Source organism: Sciurus carolinensis, chromosome 8, assembly GCF_902686445.1.
Source record: "Sciurus carolinensis chromosome 8, mSciCar1.2, whole genome shotgun sequence".
In the NCBI taxonomy this organism is placed as follows: Eukaryota; Metazoa; Chordata; class Mammalia; order Rodentia; family Sciuridae; genus Sciurus; species Sciurus carolinensis.
In genome coordinates this window covers 54,144,104-54,171,916 of record NC_062220.1, presented here as the reverse complement: position 1 = coordinate 54,171,916, position 27,813 = coordinate 54,144,104, and the positions used below count along the sequence as shown (strand labels likewise).

Genomic DNA, 27,813 nt, shown 5'->3' with positions numbered 1-27,813 from the left:
ATTTTTTTGAGCATTGATATGATGCTACCAGTACAAAAAGATACCATAAAAATTTGTTTCCTATACACAATCATTAAAAAAATATTTTGTAAAGTTATCTTTAGGCTATGTGTATAAGGTATATGTAAAACATAAATGAATTACATGTTTACACTTGGCACCCATCCTCAAGATACTTTGTTATATATCAAATGTTCCAAAATCTGAAAAAGTCCAAAATCTAAAATGTTTCTGATAAGGAATACTCAACTCATATTATTTTGAGAGCTGGCATTTCACAAATAGTTCTCATGTTTCCTTTAGAGTTTTACAGCAGTGAAAGAAAAAATGATAAATATAAATTACTTTCAGTTTTTCTCTTTTTAATCAAGGTAAATTTTGTATCTGGTGAGGACTTCCTTTCTGGTTCACAGCTGTGTCCTTACATGGTTGAAGATAGGCAGAGCTAGCACTGTCTATTCTCTCACATCTGTGGATGGTCCAGGTAAAACTGGTAATGGCTGGCACTTGTACCTAAAGAGATCATTTGTTTCCTCACAAGTATAAGAGCAAATTAATGTTTGGGTGAGGAAGGTATAATGCACACAAACATTAATATAGCTAAAAAAAAAAAAAAAAAAAAAAAGACCAATGGATATAACACAAGCTTAGTTTATTGTGGTCTGTGAGAGTTCAGTTCTGTTAGTTTCAAGGAGTTATTTGATGGTCTGCTCTCCCCAGTCTGGACCAAGCTTCAATAGTTGTTTTAATAACCTATAATTTCTTTATTGATAGGTAACCACAGCAGTTGTTGGTTTATGTAGTACACAGAGAAGAATAGCATGATAAACATAACACCTCTCATACTGTTAGGGCACTGTTCATATTTAAAGCTTCATGAAAAAGTGGATCAGATCGGAAAAGGCATGCATGCACACATTGGTCAGTTGAGCTACCAAAGAGCATGGAAAGATATGATTATTCCATTATAAGGTAATAAGACAGAGAACAGAATACTGCCAAACACAGGGTGTAGAGGAACCAATGAATGCAGAAAGCACTGAGGACTTGTCTTTGCTGAATGGTATAGAAGAAAGGTGCCGGGTCAAAGGTGGTACATCATCTTTTCATGGGTCCCTTTGAATGCCATGAAGGGAAATATAAATGTGTAATAATTTTACATAGCTCAAACATACTGTCCACTTTTCTGGCCCAAACCATTATCACAGAATTGAAGTATTCCCTACCTCATGGCAAACACTGTATACTTCAGGATTACAAAGAAGTTTCCAGAACCCTGGACAAGTATCAGAGGTTCCAAATTGGTATGAATATTTAAGTACATGTTTTGAGGGATAGGATGTGTAGTATTCATCACAGACATAAAAGTTCAAATGTTGATGTGCAAAGCCGTGGATTTTCGTGTGTGCGCGTGTGCGCGCACACACACACACACACACACACACACACAGAGTTCCAATGTTGAAGGGTCATTGGAAGCTAAATGTATCACTACATTTTTTAGGGTATTCTCAAACAGGCATTTTCAACATTTTTACATCTGAGGGTAAACTCAGTTGTAAGTTGTTGAGTACATTAGTTTAAGTCAATCTGTGCTGAACCAGAGCTGACCTGAAATTGAAGCTCAGAATTATCAATCAATGTACATACTCTTCACTCAAGAGTATGTGTATTACACCCACATTTTTTTTTCCAAGTTATTCACTTGCCCACTCTCTTACAGGGTTGTTTTACAATTGTCTTGCTTACTATCTCACTGCATAAAACTGAAGTATAGTAGTCCCCTCTTGTCCATGGTTTCACTTTTGGTGATTTTAGTTGCCTGCAGTCAACCATGGCATATATCATCTCACATCATCACAAGAAAAAGAGTGGAAACAGAACAAAAAGACAGTTTGAGAGACAGATAGACCAACTCACATAACTTTTATTAAAGTATATTGTTCTAATTAGTATAACCAATTACTGGTTAATGTTGTTAATCTCTTACTATGCCTAATTTATAAATTAAACTTTATCATAAATTTGTATATACAGCAAAAAGTATAGAGTGCATAGGACTCCGTGCTATCCATGGTTTCAGGTATCCACTCGGTCTTAGACCACATCCCTAGCAGATAAGGGGGTGCTACTGTAATCAGAAGAAAATTTCTACAGATTTTCACATCCTCATCTACTCACCTTTGGACTCTGACATTCAAATATTCTCTCTTTCCACCTATTATTGTAGACAAAATGCTTGTTTCTATCTAAAGTAAATCTTTCCTCCTGTGCTTTGGATCACTTCCTTTTTCAAGGCTATCACTCTAACAAATCTCTTCCCTTCCTTTCAAACATCACTTATCACCTTCTCTTATTTGGATTATTTTCATTCACACACAAACAAGCTAATATTGTTCCCATCCTAAACACATACACACACACACACACACTCATGCCCTACTTGTCTTGGCCCTATTTCTCCATTTTTGTATTTGCTTCCAGACAGCCCAACCCATGACAATATCCAAAGCTAAATTTCTGACATTTTCTGCCCAAACCTATTTTTCCTCCATCTTTCTCATCTTAGTTGACAGTAAATGCATCCTTCCCATTTCTCAAGCTAAAAGCTTTAGAATCACCTGGATTCCCCTCTTAGTCACATAGCCAATCTGTCAGGGACTCTCACAATGATTCCAGCTTACCAAAATCCTGCTTAGGTTCCTATATCTCCTCCTGAAGCTTTCTAGACTATTTCTGACTCCAGAGAGCCTTCTCCTTTTCTATGTATCTCAGCTGGCATTTCTATTAGGCATCCTAATTCTTGTGAATATTATCTTCTCAAACTCATTACAAACATGAGCTGGAACTCAGACCCTCCACCTCTCACAAAATTAAACATTAGTACATATTTAGTAAGGACTTCACAAACATTGCTTCAAGAGATTTCCAATAAAATAAGTGTCGTAAACAATACTTACTTTGATTAGTAGTAATGTTTGCTGGGATCAAGCTTCCTAAATTTGCAAAGCTATCCGTCATTTCTCCAAACACCAGCATCATGAGGGGAAGGGCAGCTCCATGGATAATAGCGGCCAAAGTTCCCAGCACCATGTACAACTTATCAAGCCAATTTGAATAACGAAACTAAGAAAAAGAAGAAAGTAGAGAGCATAGGCATAATTAGCAGTTTCACGGATGGTTTTCTCTTCCTTCAAAACATATTTCAAATGCAAGCTCTTTTTGCACATGAGTAAATTAACACTTTGGTCCAAGCTACCCTCTACCTTTGTTAAATTACTGCAACAGCCTAATTATAAATGGACATTTGATTCTTCTATTGAGTTCTGGCCTAATTTTTCATATTAGACTCCATCTGTCTTCTTTTCTTATATGAGGATTGGTAAGAATTATAAAAATCTTTCCTAAGGCTGTGGTGGTAACCCAGTCTTTGTTGTTCTGGTTTCTATGAAACCACTTCTCATTTCATGGAAACAAATTTGAATGGCAAAGTCTCCTCAGAAGACACAATTCAGGAAACATTTTGTCATTTTAAAAAAGGGTTGAAGATCTGTTGTACAGTGAAATTTGCATAAATGCAAAATAATTTTAAAATAATTAGGCCTTAGTAAAGACAAGGAGGAGAAGATTGAGTCAGATTCATGCTCCTCAAAGAATAATTTTCCTGAAAAGGTCGAGTTTGACCACAATGAATGACCAGTGAAGATCCACATAATTTCTGAAGTCTCAGGAAGGCAAGAAATGCTTCTCTGGATCCAAATGGTGACAGGAAGAGGACACAGTAAGAAGAATGGAAATTGAAAGGCAGGGAAGCATTCCAAACTCATTCTACAAGATCAGCACTGCCCTGCTACCAAAACCCAAAAGGTACACAACAACAACAAAACTATAGGGAAATATCCCCAGTGATCACAGATGCAAAAATCCTCAACAAACTATGTGCACATCAAATCAACAGAATTTAAAAAGATCATACACCATGGTCAAGTTGGTTTTAGGGATGCAAGCATGGTTTAACATGCAAATCAATATGCATAATCCATCACATAAACAGAATCAAGGATAAAAATCAGTTGGGTTGGTTGGCTGTAATCCCAGCAGCAGCTCAGGAGGCTGAGGCAAGAGGATCTTGAATTCAAAGCCAGCCTCTGTAACTTTGAATTTTGAACGGGTCCTAAAGCAACTTAGCAAGACCCTGTCTCTAGACAAAATATTAAAAAGGGCTGGGGATGTGGTTCTGTGGTTAAGCACCCCTGGGTTCAATTCCTGGTACCAAAACAAACAAAAAAAGAGTAAAAATCATATGACATATAATCATCTAAACAGATGCAGAAATATTTTTGATAAAATTCAAAATCCCTTCATGATAAAAAACCCTGAGCAAATTTGGTATAATAGGATCATACCTCAACATAATAAAGGCTATATATGGCAAGCTCATATCCAACATCAGTGCTGGAATGTGGAAAACTGAAAGCTTTCCCTCTTAAGTTCAGGAACAAGACAAGGATGTTCACTCTCACTGCTCTTATTCACTATAGTACTAGAAGTTTTAGCTACAGAAATTAGGCAAGAGAAAGAAATAAAAGGCATGCTCATAGGAAAGAAGGAAGTCAAATTATCCCTATTTGCAGATAATATAATTCTATACACAGAAAAACAAAGTCTTCACCAGAAGCTATTAGCTGAAAAATGAATTCAGTAAAGTAGCAGGATTCAAAATCAGCATAGAAAATATCAGTAGCTTTTCTATACACTAATAATGAATTTGCTAAGAAATCAGGAAAACAATCCCACTCATAACAGTCAACACACAAAACAATAAAATTCCTAGGAATAAGTCTAACTAAGAATTTGAAAGACCTCTACAGTGAAAATTACAAAACACTGATGAATGCAATTGAAGACATACTCATAAAGTAGAAAGACATCCTGTTTGTGAATTGAAAGTATTAATATTGTTAAAATGTCCATGCTACCCAAAGCAATCTACAGATTCAATGTAATCCCCATGAAAATATACCAATGACATTCTTCATAAAACTAGAAAAAATATTTCTAAAATTCAACAGAATCACAAAACACCCTAAATAGTCAAAGCAATCCTGTGCAAAAGGAACAAAACTAGAGATATCACAATAACTGATTTCAAGAATATTAGGGCTGGGGTTGTGGGTCAGTGGTGGAGTGCTTGCCTAGCATGTGTGAGGTACTGGGTTCAATTCTCAGCACCGCATATGAATAAAAATAAAGGTCCATCAACAACTAAATATATATAAAAATATTTTTTAAAAAGAATATTACAGAGCTTTAGTAATCAAAACAGCAAGAACTGGCACAACAACAGGCAGGTTAGCCAACGGGAACAGAAAAGAAAACCCAGAAAGAAATCCATGCATCTTCAGTCAACTGATTTTTGACAAAGGTGCCAAAAACACATGAGAGAAGGAACTGCCTCTTCAACAAGTGGATATTCATGTGTAGAAGATTAAACAATAACCCCTGTGAAAAATCAGGTCAAAATGGATCAAAGACGTTAATTTAAGACCCAAAACCCTCAAACTACCAGAGGAAAACATAGAAGAACTACTTCAAGATATAGGTACAGGCAACAATTTTCTGTGTGGAACTCCAAAAGCACAGAAAACAGAAGCAAGAATTGACAAATGGAATTACCTCAAATTAAAAAGCTTCTGCACAGCAAAGGAAATAATCAACAGAGTGAAGAGATAACTTATAAAATAGAAGAAAATCTTTGCCAGCTATTCATCTGACAGAGCGTTAATATCCAAACTATGTAAAGAACACAAAAAACTTAACAAAAAATAAGTAATCCAATGAAAAAATAGGCAAATGATCCAAGTAGACACTACAAATGACCAAAAATATATGAAAAAATGTTTGATAGCCTTCAGGGAAATGAAAATTAAATTACAGTGAGATTCCATATCACCCAGTTAAAATGGTTATTTTAAAAAACATGAAAAATAACAAACGATGATATGGAGAAAAAGGAACCCTTCTACACTGCTGGTAGGAATGTAAATTAATATAGTCACTATGGAAAACAGTGTGGAGGTTCCTCAAAAAACTAAGATTAGATCTACCATTTGAACCAGTTATCCCATTCTTAGGTATATATCAAAAAGAAATACCAGCACATGAGAGATACCTGCATACCTATGATTACTGTGACACTATTTACAATAGCTAAGATATGGAATCAACTTAGGTACCTATCCAACAGATGAAATGATAAAGAAAATACGATACAATATACAAAAAGGAGGATTACTCAGCCAGAAAGAAGAATTAAGTATTTTTGTTTGCAGGAAAATGGGTGGAACTGGAGAGCATCATGTTAAATAAAAGAAGTCAGACACAGAAAGACAAAGTATCACACGTTTTATCTCATATGTGGAATCCGGGGTTAGGAAAGATCTGAAAGTAGAAGCAGGAACTAGGAAGGTGGCCAGGAATGTAGAAAAGAGAGGGGAAGAGGGGAGAAGGGGAGATAATCAGCATATAATGTATTCACACATGGAAATATCACAGTGAATTCCATTCACTTGCATAATAAATGTGTTAATTATAATAATAAAAATGAATGGGCTCAGGGTTCACCTGGGAAGCAATTAAAGTTAAACCCCAAGGTAGGTGGTTGTCATGTGGATACACTATGCGATTGTAGGCATCAGGAAGAAACTGCATGAAAAGTTTTAGGTCTAGGCAGAGAATGTAAATCAAAACAAAGATCAGGGATCAGGCCACACAGAAGACACAGCAGCAGAAAGTGAGATTTTAGAGCTCATATATACTTCATGAGGAGAGAGAAATCAATCCTAAGGTTAGCTAATGAGAAGCCTACAAAAATGTAATAATGGTGAGGGAACAGTGGTGCATATCTGTAATCCCAGTGGCTCGGGAGGTTGAGGCAGGAGGATTTCAAGTTCAAAGCCAGCAAAGGGAAACGCTAAGCAACTCAGTGCGACCCTGTCTCTAAATAAAATACAAAATAGGACTGGGGATGTGGCTCAGTGGCCAAGTACCCTCGAGTTCAATTCTCTGTACCAAAAAAAAAAAAAAAAAAAAAAAAATTGTAGTAATGAGTGGGAATAAGTGCCAAATTGACTAGCAGAAAAATAAAAAGCGGAAGAGCCCTTGGCAGTAACAAAATTTAATGGCAGCCCATAAAGCAGAAGGAAGAAAGTGAAATTATGAGATAAAATGATAAGTAAAACCTAAGGTTTAGAATAAGAAGAGTATCTAATATATAGAGTACTCAGGCATTTGGATTTAAATCTTTCCTAGCTCTCAAAAATGTAATCAAGTACTTAAGATGGGGTTGATGACGTAACTTTCCATAACTCCAAAACATCATCCCCTTTACAATTTAAAACCTTAAAAAGAGAATGTTTGGGCATTTGTTTCATATTTTGTTGAAGCACAAGCTAGATTTTGCTACAAGTTATCTTGTCTTAACTGAGGATTCATCCTCTTCCCTTAAAAAACAAAAAACAAACAAACAAAAAACTGAAGGGGGAGAGACAGGAAGAAACTATTTTATCTTAAGAGACTCTACTAAATGGTTAAAATAGCAAATTCCTCAGTACAGGAAAGAAGATGATTGACGTGCAATCATCACCACCACAGGATATTTTGCTTCCATAACTATTCATTGGCCATAAGAAAAACAAGCAGTCCATCATTTGCTGAGTGCCTACTCAAGGACAGATAAAAGCCAGAGAATAAATGCCAAAGATGGAACCCCTGTCCTCACAGAGTTTAAAAAAGGAACAAGAGAAAGCAAAAAGTATATACAATGAATACTTTGAGGTTTCCATAGCATAGTGTACAGAAGAGACACAAAATTGAGAACATGGCTTTTCCCTTCTTGGTGGAAAAGGAGCAAGAAGCATATTGACCAAGACACACGCTTCAGGAAGCTGGGACAAGCTGGCAGAGACAAGGGCTTGAGGGAACAGAGAGGACAGAAGTCTTGCTGAGTCTTGTCTGAATGCTCATCCAGAAAGTGCTGTTCAGAAAGTACATGGAAAGAATTCAAAGTCTGAGGCACAATTTGTAGCAGAAGTCACAGGAGTGGATAAGCTTATCCAGAAAGAGATAAGAAATATATAGAATTAAGAAAAAAATTAGAGATTAAGTAGCAGAGAATGGAATATTGACTCTCCTTTAGATAATCTTGGGGCAAAAGGAAGAATAGAAAGGGTAGTTGCTAGAGTGGGATTCAGGGTCAAGGGCGACTATTTAATGAAGTCTTGCATGCATAGGTAAATCTCCCAAAAGACAACTGGTGAAAATATAGGAACTAAAGTAGGATTAAACAATGTTCTAGAGAATAAACAAATATTTCAAGAACCTGAGGCAGAGGATCATCAGTACATAATGTTAAGTATTAGATGAAAAAAAAATTTCCTACAATGCCCCAACATTCCTTCATAGTTGCAAAGGGTAGAGATCCCTTTATGGTGTGCATGTGGAAGGGTACAATCTGCCATTACCTAAACAAGTGATTGAATTTAGTTAGCATGATGAAAAGATGAATTCCTTGGCATGTGATGTTTTTGGATGTGATGGACATGAAGTACATGGCATCACCTGTGCAATTTTCTTACCAAAATATTTGGTTGGAATGTAATGAAATCTTTAGACCTAACCATGAGCACATAAGAAATACAAAGCATGGAAGACAGTTAAATGATACATTCAAAATAGTCCAGCAGGTAGGACATTCTACAAGACAACTAGTACAGACATTTCCATATGTCAATGTCATTTAAAAAGAGGAGAAATCTGTTCTAGACTCAGGAGACATAATATCCAAATGTTATCATTGACTGTATTCTTCTTTGAACAAATTAATTATAAAAGACATTTTTTGGAGATGAGAAAAATTTGAACATGAACAGAGCACTATACAATATTAAGAAATTATTATCCATTTTGTTAAATATGATCAATGCATTATATTATACAGGAAAATGTTTTGTAGAAAAATTTGAGAAATATAAACTGAGTTAGTTATATATGGAACATCATGAAATCCATAATTTCAGATAAAACATGGCAAAATGTTAATTAGTTATAAATGATGATTATATAGTGTGAATTTTACTATTCTATTTTTTATGTTTGAAAATTTTCATCATAAGCTTGGTAAAGAAGGGATGATTCTGAAACAGAATGGAAGGAACAAACTTTAGAGTAAATAGAGCTGGGCATGGTGGTACATGCCTGTAATCCCAGCCGCTGGGGAGGCTGAGGCAGGAGGATCACAAGTTCAAAGCCAGCCTCAGCAAATTAGTGAAGCACTAAGCAACTCAGTGAGATGCTGTCCCAAAATAAAATATTAAAAAGGGGTACAACCCAACCATAGAAAAGAAAAGTTGTACCCCATTTGTGTACAATGAATCAAAAAATTTTTTTTAAATATTGAAAAAGGCCTGGGGATATGGCTCAGTGGTTAATTGCCCCTGGGTTCAATCCTCAGTACAAAAAAAAAAAAAAAAAAAAAGGAGTAAATAGAGACAAAAGCAAGTTTCCAGAAATAGGTACAGAAAGTCCACAGAGTAAGAATCTCAAATTTTTTTATGATATGGAGCAAATTTAATTTCTGGAAAAAAAGGGAAAGAAGACGTGAGAACAGTGGTAACATAACATGAATAGAACAAAAGCCACCATCAAACGTCCTAGCTCTAAAGTTTATTAGGAAAGAACCTTTTTGCAGGGGAATCTCTTAATGTTTTTTAAAATATTTTTTAGTTGTAGATGGACACAATACCTTTATTTTATTTATTTATTTTTATGTGGTACTGAAGATAGAACCCAGTGCCTCGCTAGGTGAACACTCTACCACTGAGCCACAATCCTAGTACAGATCTCTTAACCCTGAGCCTCAGTTTCCATATTTATAAACTGAGGAAAATATTCATTCACACAGAAAATCTTATATAGTTGCTATAGGGATTAAAATGAGAATATGAGAAACTTTTATGAATCATACAATATAAAACATAAACGGTTACTATTATTGGTTTTGCATATGTAATAATTAGGCTTTTTAGGCTCTCACCTTAACTGTAAGGTAAGAGACAAAAAGTTGTAACATATTAGGTGAAATGTAAGAGATAACTGTAATTATAATTGGAGTCCTTAAAAAAAAAAAAAAAAAAAAAAGGAAACAAAATGTTTGGTTAGGGGTTGATAGGAAAGAGAGTCAAGGTAAACCAGAACTATATGAAAGGAAGGTTCATCAGTGCCAAAAGTTAAGAGTTGGATTCTTGGGCAAAGTAGAGGATGCTGCTGGAAAGTAGTTTAGGTAATATTCAACAGGCTAGATGGGAACATGGTGCCCAGGTTAGAGAGGGAAGTCAGTGAATTCTTTCATTAATTCATTCAACATTAAAAAATAATTAATGAGCACCTAGTAAGAGTCATGTCTGGTTCTAAGTACTGACAATGCAGTGACTAAGACATGCCATTTGTCCTCATAATGATTACACTCAAGTGTAAATAATAAATGAGGAATAGAGGTATTCAATATTCACTCAAAATCTAGGTACTTATTAAAGTTCCAAGCACTTCTTTAGGCACTTGGTGTACAACACTGAACAAAACATACAAAAATCCCACCCTCATGGAGCTTACATTCAGAGAAAAGGAACGCATGAACAAGAAACCAGTGGTTAAGTATTCAGAAGAAATATCATAGAGGTCCATGGGTCACTGATGGGCATGGTCATTGGTTTAGACTGGCTCATCAGGGATTGTCTCTGAGAAGGGACCTCAGTGACAGAAGGATACAGTTCTGTGATATGATGATTTGAGGCTGAGCATTCTGGGCAGGAAGAGCAAATACAAAGATCCTTGGGTGGAAATAAGTTTGCCGTGCCTCTCAAGGATCAAACAGTGTGAACGATGGCAATAGCAGAGTAAGGAAGATTTCTATGCAATTTTACTCTATATTGCCCATATAAGTGGAAAGGAAAAGCATTCAAACATTTGAAGGAAGGGACTGAGTGATTTGATGTGGCTGTTATGGGAGATATTTAGAAAGGTAAAACTGAAAGAGGAATACCTCAAGGAAAGAGCAATTGAAAGTAAAGTCTTGACCAGGTTTGACAGGCAGAATAAGGTCCCTCTCACAGATCCACATCCTAATCCCAAGTTCTTTTGAATATGCTTCCTTTTTTGGTACAGAGGCTGTTGATGTTAATGATCTAGGGATGGGGAGATTATCTTGGATCATTCAGGTGGACCCAATTAATTACAAGGCTACTTCTAAGAGGGAGGCAGGGGGCTTAACATCAGCAGAAGATGTGACAGCAGAGGAGGGTAGAGTGATGCAGGAAGAGGGCCAGAGGGCCAGGAAAGCAAGTGCCCTCTAGAAGCAAATTCTCCTCCAGAAAGAAGGAAATCCTGCTGACACCTTGGTTTTAGCCAGTAAGACCTCCAAGTTTGGAACTATAAGGTAATAAGTTTGTGTTGTTTTAAGCAATAAAGTGAGTGGTATTTTGCTATAGCATCAACAGGAGATGAACATACAACGTTAAAAAGGGAATTATCAAGAGGAAGGGCAAAGGTGGAAGGAATCAGAAATTGTAGTCAAAGGGTAATACATTTGAGTTTATGACTTCATAGATAAAAACTGTCTGGGAATAAGCCCAAGGTCATCTCTCACAAATGGGGACTCGACTGAGGTAGTGTGGGGTTGTTATAACTGAAGAAGCTAGAGAATGTTGAGTGTAGGCTCTTTTATAAGTTTACTAAAATACTCTGAAGAACAACTGGAGCTAGGTGAATGAAGTTGAAGCAATCAATGCCACAATCTTCAATGAAGGAGTACCTGGAAGGTTTTAGAGGATACCTCTGAAGATGGATTAAAAGGTAGTATGATCACACAGGGTGAGACACAAACCAGAAAGAAGTTTTGCATAAGGATCAAAAATTTTTTGGAAACGGTTGTGTAGACCTAGAGGAATGTCAACACCCTCACTGGCTCCTAAGATATGGAGTTGAAGAACAATAACATTATAGGCAAAGGTGACACAAGAAGAAGCCAAATAGCTGGGAGAGAAATCATCACACCCCAATATCACAAAAGCAAACAGAAGAAAGAATATGATGGACGGTGTCAAGGGCTACAAAGAGGTCAAGACAGAATTTTAAATGCCCACTTAATTTTATGAGTGTTGAGGACAAAAGTCAAATTTCTATAGGTTCAAAATTGATATGAAGGTGTAACTGAGATACAAAGTAAAGACAACTCTTGTACATGCAAGGAGGGGGATGGTTCCAAGGTTATTAGGAAGATGAGAGAGACTTGACATGTCAATGATAAGGGAGCAGAACCCACTTCAGGCACAGAGATTGAAGAGAAAAAGAGTGATAATGTCAGGTGCTTGAGAAGGCAGAGGAAATGGGAGTCAAAGTACAAGTAAATGATTAGTTTTAAAAACTGGATACTCCCTCTGTTTTAAAAGGAGAAACAGAGAAGGGAACAGTTCCAAATTCAGATGGGTTTGTAAGATTACAGCAGTGGTGAAGGTCAAGGAACAGTTATTCCCATAACCAGAAAAGTCACCCAAGTTGGTAGGAGGACCAGGAAGGAAATGGTATATCCTGAGCCAGGATACAAGATCTTCAATAACAGGAGGTGAGAAGGTAACGGCATTTAACAAAGAATTCCTTATAGGCAGATAACAATTTAACCAATCATAAACTCTCATAAACAATCATAGCTTTTAGAAGCAACTAGGCATGTCTGGGCAAAATCTGGGCCTGCCTCCTTGCTAGTAATGTGACTCTGACTTTGAGTGCATTATTTAACTTCTGTGAATCTGTTTCCTCATCTGGAACATAAGGATAACATAAGCTCTTACATCCTAGGGTTATTGTGTGGATTAAGTCAAATAATGCATGGGGAGGGTACTTAAAAAATGCCTGGTACTTAACATTGATAGCTATTATCTATTTAGAAAAATAATGAATGCTTCAGTAAGATATATACTGTGAAGAGCTCAGAGTTCAATCTGCAGTACACTTCTGGCAGGAGTGTATAATCTTTAAGGAGTTCATTTTGTACAGGATCTGCAGCCCATCCTTCCCCTCTCTGGCCCTTAATTCCTTCTGCTTGCCCGTTTTCCCCCACTTGTATTCAAGTTTATTCTACTTTTGTGTTTCTATAAATGCTGAGTGATGCCTGCTATAAATAAAGCAAAGACCAGTAGGAAGTATTAAATCTGTCCCATATTTCTTTTATCACTTTCTCAAAATTGATCAAGTTTCTTAGTAAAAATAAATCAACAGACACCATGAGCAGAAAAGAGTTCTGCTCATCCCTAATATGCATGGGTCTTTTTCTTAGCTAGAAACTGTAATTAGTAAGCCCTGCCAGTCCCATCAGCATTTACCATTCAGTTTTCTGATTATGTCTTTGTGTTTACAAGTTTTGTATATGAGTTAGGTTCACTGTTTTCTATGCCACTCTTCAGGAAAAAGACATAGAAAAGTCATCTCAGTAATGTAGTACTTCACAGAAGGCTTAGAACACATTCTATCTTGGCCCTGCTGTGTATCCTGGGGCACATTAATGTCTGGCCTCAATTTCTTCATCTGTAAAACTGTAATAATAATAGCATCTACCTCAAAAGGAATCCTAAAGGTTAAATGAGTTTGTACGTTAAGTACTTAAAACAATGCCGCAGTGTTATATGTGTGTTATTACTATTGCTTCACATTCAAACGCCAGATTTTATTCTTCTGTGGCTTGAATTGAGTTCTACTAGTATTAGAGTAGTTTGTTACATTTTCTAAAATACAGGAACCCTAGGTTTTTAAAAAAGTTTCATGTGTAAATAATAAAAATTAAGCTATAGGGCTAGAGGTGTAGCTTAGTGATTGAGCATGTGGTTAGTGTGCATAAGGCCCTGACCTTAATCCCCAGTGCGTGCGCGCGCGCACGCACACACACACACACACACACACACACACACACACACAAAAGGAAAGAAAGAAAAATCCTAAAGCATAAAAGACAGAAACGCTTTGGTCTCAAAATAACAAAACTGAAATTAAATGTTGGGAAGAAATTCAATTTTAACATAAACATTTCTTTCCATACTAGAGTGTGAGTATAAAATCTAAAACAAACAAGAGCTGTCATTTGGTTATACAAGTAGGGTTTCTGTGAATGTCTGAGTATCTAGAGTCTCATCTTTCAAATATTCCAAAAGAAGTGGAAATAGAACTAAAGGAGGAGCCAATAAAAGCAAATGCAGCACAGCAAGATGAAGATGGTATAAGATAACAGAGTCCTCAATGCAAAGTCACGTGACATTTTTCCTACTTATACCTATGTTTATATTCAATTTACCAAGATCCATTTTATAGTCTATCTACTCAACATTTTAAAACATGTCCAGTGTGTATGTGTAAATTGTAAAGTATGTGCAGCAAGACTTAATTGATTCACTAGTCTTCCAGTTTTCAGTTCCTGAAACAGTTCACCTAGGTTAGATGAAGTTTGCATTAGAAAAAAAGGAAGGTTCAGGGAAATAAAATTATCAGTAATGGGGGCTGGGGCTGTAGCTCACTGGCAGAGTGCTTTCCTAGCACGTGTGAGGCACTGGGTTCCATCCTTAACACCACAAAAAATAAATAAGTAAACAAATAAAATAAAGGCATGATATCCATCTACAACTACAAACAAAAACTTTTAAAGATTATCAATAACGAGCCACACCAAAAAAATTCTATCTTATTCCAAGTGGAATTAAAGAAAAGCTTAAAACAACAACCATGCAACTAGAAAATGAAATAAAGAGTTACGGAAAGGTTTTCAAATTCTAGATTCTCAGTTATTCAGCACAGAGAACAATGGCCTATGCTAAATCATGGTAATAAATAATCCATTGCTACCTTTTATCATTATGGGTGCTTCAAACTTGGACTTCAAACCTGGCAGGATTTCACAGCCATTAAAGGCAACACGCAATGTAACAGGTTACCTCAATCTAGATGACAAAGACCAACACAGGGAAAACCGTTTCCAGAGGTAATAGATCACTGGCAACATAACTAGTTAGGATAATACTGAAATACAGAACTCAATTCACACAGCAAAGCTATGATCATCATTCATCTGAAAATAAGCTAATTAAACTAATTCCTTTTGCCTTTCCATTACCATGCTATGTAAGAAAATATTATACCAAATAAAATCTCTCTTTTCTAGGTAAGGAGAAGTCAAATTTCCTAAGTACTTTTAATAATGAATTAATTCAAAACTCACCATTGCAAACATGCTGACAGTTGGTTTCTTTTCCTCTTTCTTTTTACTGAAAAATATAGCAAAGGAATTAAATAAAACTTTAAAAACTACACAACTTTTTAAATTACCAATTTATAGAGCTTATATTCAGTGACAACTGGAACAAAGAAAAATGTCTATAATATACTTTTTCAGAAAAAAACAGATTAACAGTACAATATCATTTGTGAAGTTTAAAAATAAATGTTTACATTTATTTTAGAAAGATATGCCATGTGGTAGGCTGGAGTTGTGACTCAGTGGCAGAGCACTTGCCTAGCACATGTGAGGCACTGGGTTTGATCCTTAGCACCAAATAAAAATAAACAAATAAAATAAAGGCATGCTGTCCATCTACAACTACGAAAAATTAAAAAAAAAATACACCATGTGGTTACCACTGGATATTAACTGTAAAAATGTTTTCTTACGTGTACCTTACATAATTCCTAATTTTTAATGATTACACATGTACACACCCCTTTCATGATTAGAAAAATACATACTAAAAATAAGTCTCCTATTTTTATTCTAATTTAAAATCATTCATGGGTTCCAGCAGTAGATATTCTAGATGTTATTATTTATTCTTAATCATTCCCTGTACTAATGGAAAGCAGAGACGATCAAATGTTGGGCATAACTAACCTGAGGAAACAAGTAATTCAATCACTCTATGAACAAATCTAATTCTGAAGGGATGTCTGGAGCCCTAAGTGGACCATTATGAAAATAAATACAATCTAGAAAAACTGTTCCACCAAAAAGATGTCTGTAAACTGTCAAAAAGCTGTCCTTAGACATAAAAGGCCCAACTATCATTTCAAGCCCAGACTCAAATGCATCTAACTCAGTAACCCACTATATGTAACTACCACCTAGGCAGGAAAGCAAACTAACTATAACAAACCAGCTTCAGCTACATTTTTCATACATACAAAAGACTTTTTTTCAAAAGAAAAGCATTAGTTTTGCATGGATTTTTAAGTTCAAAAAGTAAATTAAAAAAAAAAAAGTAAATTCATCTTTGTTCTTTTCACCAAGTGAGGTCAAATGAGGTGAAGAGACTTCTAAAGAAAAAATCCAGAGTTTACTCATGTTTGGCTTTGGAGCAATATTAGATGCAAATAAATACACAAACATCTTCAGGTTTGGTTCCACCCTATTTCCAGTAAGGGCATGGTTTCAATATTCCTGGGACCAAGATGGGAGAAAAGAAATAGCCATAAATAGTTGAGTTTTAGTGCTGAGCTTTTTATTTATTTTTTTGTTCTTTAAATTGATGCTACTTTGGAGAAATAGAATGTTCCAGTCACCAACTGTAAGCACTTCCCATACATGATTTATAAACAACTCAGAGCAAGGCACGTTTTGTCCTTTTAGAGATGAGAAAAACTACAGAAGAGCAAGAAGAGTTTACTAACTTATCCAAGGTTCCATGCCTGGAAAAAAGTTGAGATGTAAACTGCAAAGCCTATCTTCTGACTACCAAGCTGTAAGGTGTGAGCTCAGACTTATGATATGCTGCACTAGAAGTACTTTCACATGAACTCTCTCCCCTGCTACATTACTCACTTACCCCCACAACATGAAACACTGCCTAAAAAGGCAAGGGGCTTATTAAACATCATTTTAATGAAGAATGTTTGCAAATACAGATATCCCAGATAGTGAGTGCTCTATCCCAGCATTTCTATTAGCAAAACCAAGTACTACTTCTCAATTCCATGTTAACATAGTTTCAAGAACAGACTAAATTCAACGATGATGAGCAGCTAATTAAGAACCCTTAACTAAAAGAATGGTCTCTAATTTGAAAATTCCTTAGGCCAAGATAGAACCAATAATAAAATGAAGATATGTGAAGGATCAAGCAATTTTCTTTAACCAGGTCACTTCATAAATCCCTCAAAACTTCTTACACAAATATACCTAAGTGTTTGTGTCTTAAGAACATAGTTCTTTAAGCTATGTTTTAAAAAAAACGTAAAAACCAAAAGACTCCTTGGAGTCTTTTTCTTTGTTTACATGGAAAGCTTATATTGTGGAAAAACTTCAAATAAACACAAAATGGCAAGAATAGTATAGTGACTACCCATCTAACTCACCTAGATTCAACGATTACTAATTTTTTAACCACATTCTCATTGAAAGCACATGGTAACATTTGTTAATATAGCTTTTATTTTTTACAGACTGCATTTTGATTCATTGTACACATTTGTTAATATTTTGATAAATTATTCAAAAGTAAGATGAATATGGAATCATTCTGTATGAAAATTAGTGACAATTTTAATGTCACCTAATATCAAATCCACATTCAATTTTCCCAGGAATGCTTTCTAAAGGTTTTTTTTTTTTTCTTTTTTGAACTCTGATTTAATCAAAGTTCATATGTTACATTTGCTGGTTATGTCTCTGTAACCTCTTTTAATTTAGAAGTGCCTATTTTTTTCTTTTGACATTGAGAATTTTAAAGAGACAAGATCAGCTGAAGAATGTACCATATTTTGTATATAACTTGTCCCACATCTTGGGTATATATGTCCCAAACTGACTACAAATAAAGATATATAGTAAATGTAAAATGTACACCAAATTGGAGCACTTAGTATGAAAAAGAGAATGTAAACTATCTTATTAATAATTTTGATTATATGTAGCAATGATTATATTTTGGAAATATTATTAAATAAGTTTTTAAAAATTCATTTCAATTGACACTAGAAAGTTTTAAATTATAAATACAATCTACATTATATTTCTACTGGATAGCACCATAGTCTAGAAGCTTGACCGGGTTCAGATTAGTGTTTGCAAACATACTCTCTATGTAGTATTGTGTACTTAAATTCCATTACATGCTAAGTTATTTAACATAGTCTGTTCCACCAGAAGCAATGTTAAGTCTGATCACTCCATTAATATGCCAACTACAAACTCTCACTGGACATGTACAGTTTTTCTTTTTCCCATTAGTAAAAATTGTGGAGATAATTGTTAGACACAACTTCTCTAAATAGTTTAGGATCCATTGACAATTCTTGCCTGGATCAATTACAACAATGCAGGTTCCAATATGATCACTGCATTTTTCTGTAAATGTTCCTTAATTTTCTGCACCACTCACACCCTCTTTCAGTTTCCTTCCTCTCCTCAGGATTCATCGATTATAGTCTGTTCAGTAACTCAAAATCAATTATGGTTATTGTTTTCTTTGATGATTAAATTGTCCCAGACTTGGGTGGAGGAAACATCTCCAAACCTCCTCTTGTGTCTTTTGACTACTCCATTAACCTTTCACTTCCTTGTTTTCAGGTACCACAAAATACCGTAGGCTCATTTTGTATTTTTCCTGCCTAAGACTTGGCTGAAATTAGCTATTTTTCTTTGGAGTGCTCATTCCATTTAGTGAGGAATAGTATTTGAAAACAAGATTTGGCATTAGAAGCACTTATTTCTATTGTCCCTTTCAGCAGATGGAAATGGAACTATCAAATAATCATAAATTTATATTGAAGTTTCCAATTCATATTTAACATTATTTTGATTATCTGAGTTACACATTTACTTCTATTCTCTTACACTGAAAAGCTTGTTTCTAATAATAATGAAATACTTTTGATATATGGTTTTATCTTACACTTTACCACTTTCTACTAACAACAAACCTACTGAGTGAAGTGTAAAATTTCTTGCATAGGCAGTCCATATGAGAAACTTTACTTTCTCCCTGTAGTTACATTAACAGTTTCATATATAGTCATTAATAGTTAAAGACAAACAAAGAAACACCTAAATGTAAGTTTGGCCTTCTGTTCCATCCTCCATACCACAAATAAGCAATGTTTATGTAGCTGTTTATCAGAAGCAAGGTACTAGACCACAGAGCAGGGCCTAAGCAGCATATGGTTCAGGTGCGTGGGCGTCAATATAGCTTGTTAAGGCAATAAAATTTTAAAAAGGGATGTGAGCATGGCCTGTCTGGGGCCAGGAAGCTGAGGGAAAAGACTCACCAAGACCTAAAGAGAATGCAAAAACTATGCCCAGTTCAGTCAATGCACTTCTACTCTAAGCACAGCGGGTGGGGGACTGCTTCCAAAGACTGACCTGGTTATCTTAAGATCAAAGTAACAACTACCACCACCACCACCCAACATTTATTTCAGGGCTGAAGGCTAAAAACAAATAGACCAATCTCTCAAGCGCTATAAACTAGAATCGTGAAACAAACTGGCTACCTTTTTTTGCCCAGCTTCAAGGAGTTCTTCCCTGCTCTTCCATTGAGGTCCCCTTCAAGATCCATCGCGACCTGAGGAGAAACCACAGTACATTAGCCAAATGACCCCCAGGAGTTAGAGGTGAGGTTGACCTCTACTCCCCGGCGGATCCCCAAGCGTGGCAGGGCAGAGCACTCGCCCTGATGCACCAACTGCTCGGTCCATGATGGTCACAACGGGCTTTTCTGGGCGCTGGGCTGCCGGCATTGATTGCGTTTGGAGGGCGGCGGTGCTTTCTGGATCTCCTTGGCTGCCAACGCAGCTCTCCCTCTGAACTCTCCGCTGCGGAAAAGGTTTTTTTATCCACCCGCCTGCAGGCTGAAACCCAGTCCCGGCACCACGCGGCTTCGCGCGCTGGGGGCAGCTTGATCCCGTCCGCGCGGTTAGCGCTGAAAACTAAGGGCTGGAAACTTCTCGAGTGACTAGCACTCACCCCACTTGTCACCATGGACTTGCCAAGAAGATTCTTTCACGCTCTCCACCGCCCCCACCCAAGAAGCCCTCCTCCGATGGGGTCCACACTCTGGAAATTGAACATCTCAACTCTTCCTGGGAACTGTCCCTTCCAGTCCGTAACTTCGCGCGCCCCTACCTCGCGTTTTCCTTTAGAACTCTCACCAGGTCGCGGATTTTGGAAGACGAGTCTCAGTTTAGTAGAAAGAACCGTCAGACAGGAGCAGCACCTTCAACTTCTTTGAGCTTCGAGAAACCGCTGCTCAAATGCGCTCGGGCTTCCTGTAGCCTGGGGAGCCAAGCGGGTGTGCGTAACTCGCACCCCAGGCAGTCCTGCCCAGCCAATCAGCCTGAAGACGCGGAATTGCTCCCGGCCCGCTTGATTGAACGTTGATTGCGTTAGAAGTTGCGAAACAGCTTGGATTTCCCAAAGGAATGTCCTCACTTCGGTTACCCCTCTCCAAGGCCACATTGCCTGAATCATCAGGGATACACAGAGACGCGTCTCTACAAGTCCACCTATGTCTCTATTTATAGAAGCGTATATATACGTAGGTACACAATTGACTCCCTGGGTTTAGAGAAGTTAAGGGAAACTTTCTCTGGCATCACATTTAATATAGTTGATAAAACAACGTCCGTCCTTATCCATTCTGTAGTTACATTTCCCTTTCTTGCAGCAACTCTAAAAAGGTTGGGAGAAATTTCCTCCAAGTCTCTTTTCAGTATGTTTGACAATTTTTGCAGTCTGTTTATCACTTTTTTACTTTTATATTTTTAAAAATTTTATAAAATGAATATGATTTATATACTCAAGAGAGATGTCATACATAGAGATGAGCATTTGAGGATAAAACGGCATTTAAAAGTGTGTAGTGGGGACTGGGGTCGAGGAGCGGGAAGTGTATAGTATTTTCAATTTCTAGCTGGCTAATCAATGTCCATGTTTTCCCAAGGGCATTTTAAAATAATCACATTTTAATATGGATTATTAAAAATAACATTTTATTATGTTATTTTAATTGTAATTTCTATAGTTACTTGCTAACATTTAATATAAATTTTTCTTGTCCACTGTTTTCTTCAAAACAAGTAAATGCAAGCCTCACAATTCAGATTAAGGCAGTATTAGCTCACATCAGAGCTTTACATATATCTTATAAACAGGGGAAATAGTTATCTTTGTAACCTCTAGTCTGAATTCTGTGACACACCTTAACTCTCAGCTTGCTGCAACCACCAGAAGAAAACCCCTTCACTTTTTACTGCAGTGTGAAGTTATCTTCTGTCTTTAAACAACATAATCAAAAGTCATAATTTTCTCTCTGTATTCCAACTTTTCTTGCCTATATTTATTTTTTTCTGGGCCACACAATCAAGGTTTCTTTTTTAAAGCCACAAGTTGTTAATTAGACTTTCTAACAGGTCACTAAGTTTTCTCTATTCTAATTGGATATGCTTGTGTGCCACATCAGTTCAAGGCTTAAAGATTTACCAGCAACCACGTGTCCACCTGAGGCAAATGGACAGGCTCTCATCTGCTATCCCTTTCCACTTTTATACTGTGTTCCCTTTTCCCGCCTTCAATTTATGCAGTCTTGTTAGACTTCATATATTTTGTGAGTGGCATTAAGTCCTTTCTAAAACATTGCAGGCTATTTTAAAAAAGCATTCTAGTATGCTGTGTATTATTTCTAGAGTCTTGAGCTTCAAGTGAAGATCTCTGTTAAGGACACATGTAGGTTAAAGATCAGAATAACCCAAAGTTGTTTTTTTCTTTTTTAATAAGGCTCTACCTTTCTATTATATTTTTTGGATTTCTTTGCCCAACTGATATGAAAATATAGATATAAAATATAATGGCCCTAAAACAATGGGCAGTGCTAGGTCTTCTACATACACACCACATCCTTGACTTACTTACAGACACCTGTCTTGAATTACTGCTACCACCCCTGCCAAACTGACCTTGGTGATTTCTCCTTGAGCCTCACCAACTTCCTGTGAAATCCAATCCTCCCCCTTCCATGTTGTCACCCATGGGCCTTCATTCAAGCAACTGTTTCTACTTTTTTTTTTAAGTATGTTTTTTAGTTGTCAGTGGATCTTTTATTTACTTATACGTGGTGCTGAGTATTGATCCCAGGGCCTCACACATGCCAGGCAAGCACTCTACCACTTAGCCACAACTCCAGCCCCTGTTTCTACTTTATGAAGTGTGCCTTCCCACACCTTCCTGTCCTCTACCCTATGTAGTTGTTTCACCAACCTGTGCTCCCCCAAAACTAAAGATTGCATCTCAGCTACACTCTGTCCTAATACACATGCAGGAATGATAATAGCAATAACTCACATAAGCACTGATCATGTATCAGGAACTGCTTCACCTGCTTCAAAGAGGTTAATGCATTTAATCCTCAGGAGAACCCTACAAAGTGGTTTTTGTTGTTACTATTCCCATTTTACAGTGGGAGAAACCCAGTTTTATGCTATTTGCACAAAGTCATACAGCTGGTAAGTGGCTGACCCAGGGCTTAAACACAGACTCTCAATCGCACTGGTAACCATTCTGCTGCACTATGGTACACTGCTATGCTGCCTTTTCCAGCCCCATGAAACCGATCATTTTCTGGCTTCATCTTAGAAATGCTGCAATGGCTTCCTGCCACCCACGACATCGTATCTAAGAGTTGCCAGTTTTTAAAGTCTATGATTCATTACTTCTCCCCAAACCATCTTCTCCTACCTCACTTCTTCATATTGTCACTCTTAACACATACATGGTCATTCCATATCAGCCAAACTTACTGTACTTCTTAGGTGATTTGCTAGTTTTATTTTTCACAATGTACTTCTAAACATTGTAAATCTTTAAATTATTTGTTTTAATTTTATTCATTAAACAATTTGGGTTCCATAGTAAAAAAATAAATACAACAGATTGAAGTAATCTCTCTGCTGGTTTTGCTGTGTAACTTTAAACAAACTACTTTTCTCTCCTTTAATTATCTATTTGGCAAAGAATAGATAATAATAATAGCTTAGAGTGTTATTGTAAGATTAAGTAATATGTGTGTTTAAGTCTTGTGCAGTGCCTGAAACACCCTAAATACTCCATATTTGCTATATGTTAATAATAAAAGTTCATTTTAAATCACTTTTTGTCCTTCCTTGGCATCCTTCAGCATTCATGCATGTAGCTACATTTATTTATCCTTAAATATTTGACCAATTATTCTGATTACTGCTTCAGGACACAGAACTCCTTACTCTTAATAGCAATAGGGGGGGGAAAAAAACTAAGTACATAAGTAGTAAAGAAAATGAATAAATATAATACCATTTCACACCTCTGTTTTCACGTCTCCTAGCATCTATCATCATTAGTATTATAACAACTTTGTAACTGATCTCTCTGAATTTATCTTTACCCCTCTCTAACAGCTTCCCTGCCTTCTACCCACCCAACCCTTGTCAAGATCGTCTTTTAGAGTAAAAGAAGTAAAATCATATCACTGTCCTAAGGCTTCCCACCTCATTCAGGGCAAAACCTTTCCATGACATGTTAGTTCTTGCATGATCTGGCCCCCTTACCTCTGATCTCATCAGTTACTCTTTCTCTTGCTTGTTCTGCTCCAGTCTCACTAGCCTTTTTTCTGTTCTTTGAACATAACAAGCATGCTCCCACCTTGGGCCATTGGCACTGTTATCTGTGCCTGAAACTTTCTTCCCTTAAGTTAACTGCACATGTTCATTCATTTTCTCCCAGGTCTTTACTCAAATATCATGCCATTTTGTGCACACCACTTAGAAATAGTCCCTGGTGCATAGTATGTGCTCAATAAACATGTGTTAGGTGAATGAATGAGCAAGTTGACTCAGCAAATTGCGGACCAAGTACAAAATTACATAAAGGCTTTTGATTATGACATTGTTCTTATTTTGCCTATTGCTTAAAATTTTTAAATGATTGGGATGTTTCTCCACAAATTTGGGCTTCTGTTCAATCAGTTGCAGTTAGTATGCAGTTGCAGTTCACTCATTATACAGTTATTGAGTAAGTGCTTGCCATATGCTAAACATTGTGCTAATCATGGTGATATATGATTTAAACATTATATCCTGCATTTATAGAGATTACAAATTATTTGTAATATTTTTGCTGCCCCCAAAGGAGTCTAAGGTTCCTGTTGCTGGGGCAATTTATTTATTTGTTGTATAGTGGTTAGTAATGTGCTTTCCAGTGGTAAGGATTCCATAAATACTACTGTCAGGCTAGTTGCCTTATTTTCTTGAAACTATTTATCATCCAAATAGCATTAATCTATAATGAAACACACCTTTCTATCTCACCTCAAGTTACACTATATGCAAATATCTACCAAACAACTTAATCTTAAATGTAAAGAATATTTTTTCACATTAGTTCAAAAAATAGTTGAGTTTCTCCCAATACTGGAGTGTTAGATATTAGAGGTAGAATTCCCACCAGTGTTTTAGCTGTACCCATTAGCTCTCCTTGTTATATAGCCTCTTGATGCACAAAATTATTTTTTTTTTAATTTTTTGAGATGGGATCTTACTATATAGCCCAGGCTGGTCTTGAACTTGCAATCTTCCTGTCTTGGTCTCCCAAAGAACTGGGACTACCGTGGTGTGCCACTGCACCTAGCATAAAATGCATCTTAATTCCAATTTCTGATTTCTTAATTTCTATAGTTATTGTTAATAAGCATGTATGTCTTTAATGTGGAAATTTTATGACCTTATAATTCTGACACCAACAGAAAATCTATTACATGTGTTTCTATCAATCAACAAGCTTTGACTTACTGTGAAGAATGTACGGGTTCTGATGGCATTTTCAGACAAATTCTCATATTCTAACTCCTTCAATCCTTTATTGTGAGTATTCATCACAAATTTGCCAATTTTAAAAAGCTTTTCTGCTATTTTTCTGCCTCCTAAGATTTTTTTTTTTTTAACTCTTCAGAAGGTTCTCCTCATGACCCTTCTGTTGTGAATCTGGTGCATCTCATCCCCTGATCTCTAAAATGATTTATCCCCACATTTCTCCTAGTCCCTCTATTTAGCCAATTTGAGTCCAAACTAAACATATACTAAAAGAAAATATCTTGAAAGAAGGAACAAAAATTTACTTTGACAAACTTCACTGCTGTGAGCTAGAGAACGAATGTCACTAGTGCAAAGAGCAAAGCAAATGACTCAGTTGTGCTAAGGATAATAAGACATCCACAATAATAAAGTCTCCACCCATTTATGTGCAACTGATTTTTTTATGTGTGAAGGACATATGACTGTGTTAATGACATGGGACAATGAATGACTGTCTCCAAACTCATTTGATTACCTCAGATTGCTTTTAAAAATCCTGCATTAAAAATAGTGAAACTCTTAAGGTAAATCTGGTAATTTCCAAAGAGGTTGTTTATTTTGCTATCATTTAGCAAGTATTGCAACAGCCACAAATTGGGTGAAATAGTGATCATATAACAATGAATTAATTGGAAATCAAGTGACTTACTGATTTACTCTAAGCAGAAATGAGTTATACTCCTCTCAATCCTACTCATCATTGTCTACACCTCTCATTTGGTACATACTATGTGATGATAGATTTCTTGGTATGTTTTTGTAACTTACACAAAGATTCAGTAAATGCTTGTTGAAAATACCAACTGCTGAGACTATGTCATCAGAGCAGCACATGCCTATCATCCCAGCTACACAAGAGGCTACGGCAGGAATATTGCAAATTCAAAACCAGCTTCAACAATTTTGTAAGACCCTGTCTCAAAATGAAAAATAAAAAGTTCTGGGAATGGCTCAGTGGTAGAGCGCCCCTGAGTTCAATGCCTGGTACCAAAAATAAAAATAAAAACTAAAGACTGCTTTCTGAAGTTATTGGTAAACTGCTATTGGTATCTTTAGGGTCCTTCAAAACGTCTGTTGCCACCCACCATCTCCTCTACCAACCTCTGCTACCATCTTTAAAGTTCCATTAGAACTTTAAGTCACTGTCCTCTATGAAAATAAGCTTACCGTGATAACACAAGAATAATTTTTAGATGAATGACAGAATTAAGGGGAGAGGGGACAAGGGAGTAAAATCAAGGAGGAGAATGAAGTGATAACTGAGGAAGATCTGAATTCTAGCTTCATCACTTACCAACTGAGGAGCTTTAGATAAGTTATACAGCCTCTGGAAAACCTTGATTTCTACCTTTATAAAATGGAAACAACTATAGTTTTCACCTACAGTGTTTCTAATAAGTAAATAAGGTAAGATTTGGGAAGTGTTTGGTATAAAGCACATTATTACCCAGATATTCTGATAGAGATGGTCAGTGGAATACTAAGACATGTACAAGAATTAAAGACTTGAGAGTAAGTGTAATGACTGAAAAGGGTTAGTGAGAGATGCTGAAAGTAAATAATGATATAGAAATAATTATAAGTGAATGTTTCAAATAAAGTCACAAATAAACACAAAAATCAACTTGAATAAATTCAAATTCAAAGACAATGACAAACCAAGTTGCTACTTATTGCAAGTATTACAATAAATTTATATTTCTAGTATATAAAGGATTCATATAAATGGATAAGAAAAAATTTAAAGCCCTAATAGAACTGGGGAAAAGACAAAAATAGGCAATTCACATGGAAAAGGAAAAGAGTACACTGGTAAACAAAGAGGGGCATACCGAAATATTCAAGCAAATTACAAAGAATTACAAATTAAAGTAGCAAACATTTTGAAGATGATACTATTGTTTATGAGCGAATGAAGTAAAATAAGTATATTTGAAAATTGCTAAATGAATTTTTAAAAAATATGGCCACCTATACTTTAACTATGTTTGACTTATTAATATAAGAAAAATTTAGAAAAATTATCTTAAAGAAATAATCCAAAATAAAGATTCTTAAAAATTGAGCACAGAAATTTCTTTGCTGCTTAATTTTAAACCGTGAAAAGTGAGAAGTAACTTAAGCACTTAACCACATATGTATGACTGCATAAATTAAGATTATTTATCTTAAAGAAAATAGTAATAAAAAATATGCTTATGAGTTTGTCATAACATCAGAAAATGCCTATGTTAATATGCAAAGAAAGGAGCCGGGGATAGTTGTGACAACATGATATTAACTTTGGAAAGCAAATCTGCTGCTATAATACTAGAAAAAATACATCAAAATGTTGAAAACTTATCTTTTAGTTGTAGAAGTTCAGTGAGTTTTTTACTTTTTTTTGTATTTTACAGATTTCCTATATTAAATGTGTATTAACTTTTATAATGGAAAAACAAAAATGAAAGATTTTTTGGTTGTTTGTTTTGTTTTGTTTTGTTTCATTTTTATTAAGCTGGGAGAAGGGAAAAGGTCCAGGATCCTGGTTACTATTTTCTGTCTCTCATTGGGATTTGCTGTTTGTTAAGGAGCAAACAGTCACGTTAGTGAAGGTTAAATTAACTGACTAAAATGAACAACATTGGGAATTCCCAGAACTCTGCATTTCTTTAAAAAGTTCTCTGATTTCTGAAAATTTCCTTCAATATATTTGTAAGAAAAGAGAGAAAGGAAAATGGAGAAAAGTAAGATAGAGATAATCTTGAAGTGACAAGAAAATACTCGGTAGGCTGAAATAACTGGATTCCTTCTTTGGTTTGGTCACCAACTGCCTATGTAACCTTGATACATTTTTTTTTCTTAATTGCT

The 27,813-nt window shown here is 35.9% G+C and overlaps 1 protein-coding gene across 5 annotated transcripts in view; it reads right to left on the bottom strand.

Annotated features, from left to right (window-relative positions):
* The window catches only part of Abcb1 (ATP binding cassette subfamily B member 1), a 179,366-nt gene that overhangs the window by 59,415 nt on the left and 92,138 nt on the right, over window positions 1–27,813 (bottom strand). Inside the window, exons 1-4 of one of the 5 annotated variants that reach the window (XM_047560267.1) lie at window positions 20,207–20,368; window positions 19,576–19,646; window positions 15,314–15,359; window positions 2,961–3,126 (exon numbers count right to left, since the gene is read on the bottom strand). In XM_047560267.1, coding sequence (XP_047416223.1) covers window positions 2,961–3,126; window positions 15,314–15,359; window positions 19,576–19,640 — 277 coding nt within the window. In that variant the 5' untranslated portion in view covers window positions 19,641–19,646; window positions 20,207–20,368. Of the gene's footprint in view, window positions 1–2,960; window positions 3,127–15,313; window positions 15,362–19,575; window positions 19,647–20,206; window positions 20,369–27,813 lie in introns of those variants that run through there. The other 4 variants (XM_047560270.1, XM_047560268.1, XM_047560271.1 and 1 more) reach the window with 4 other exon arrangements.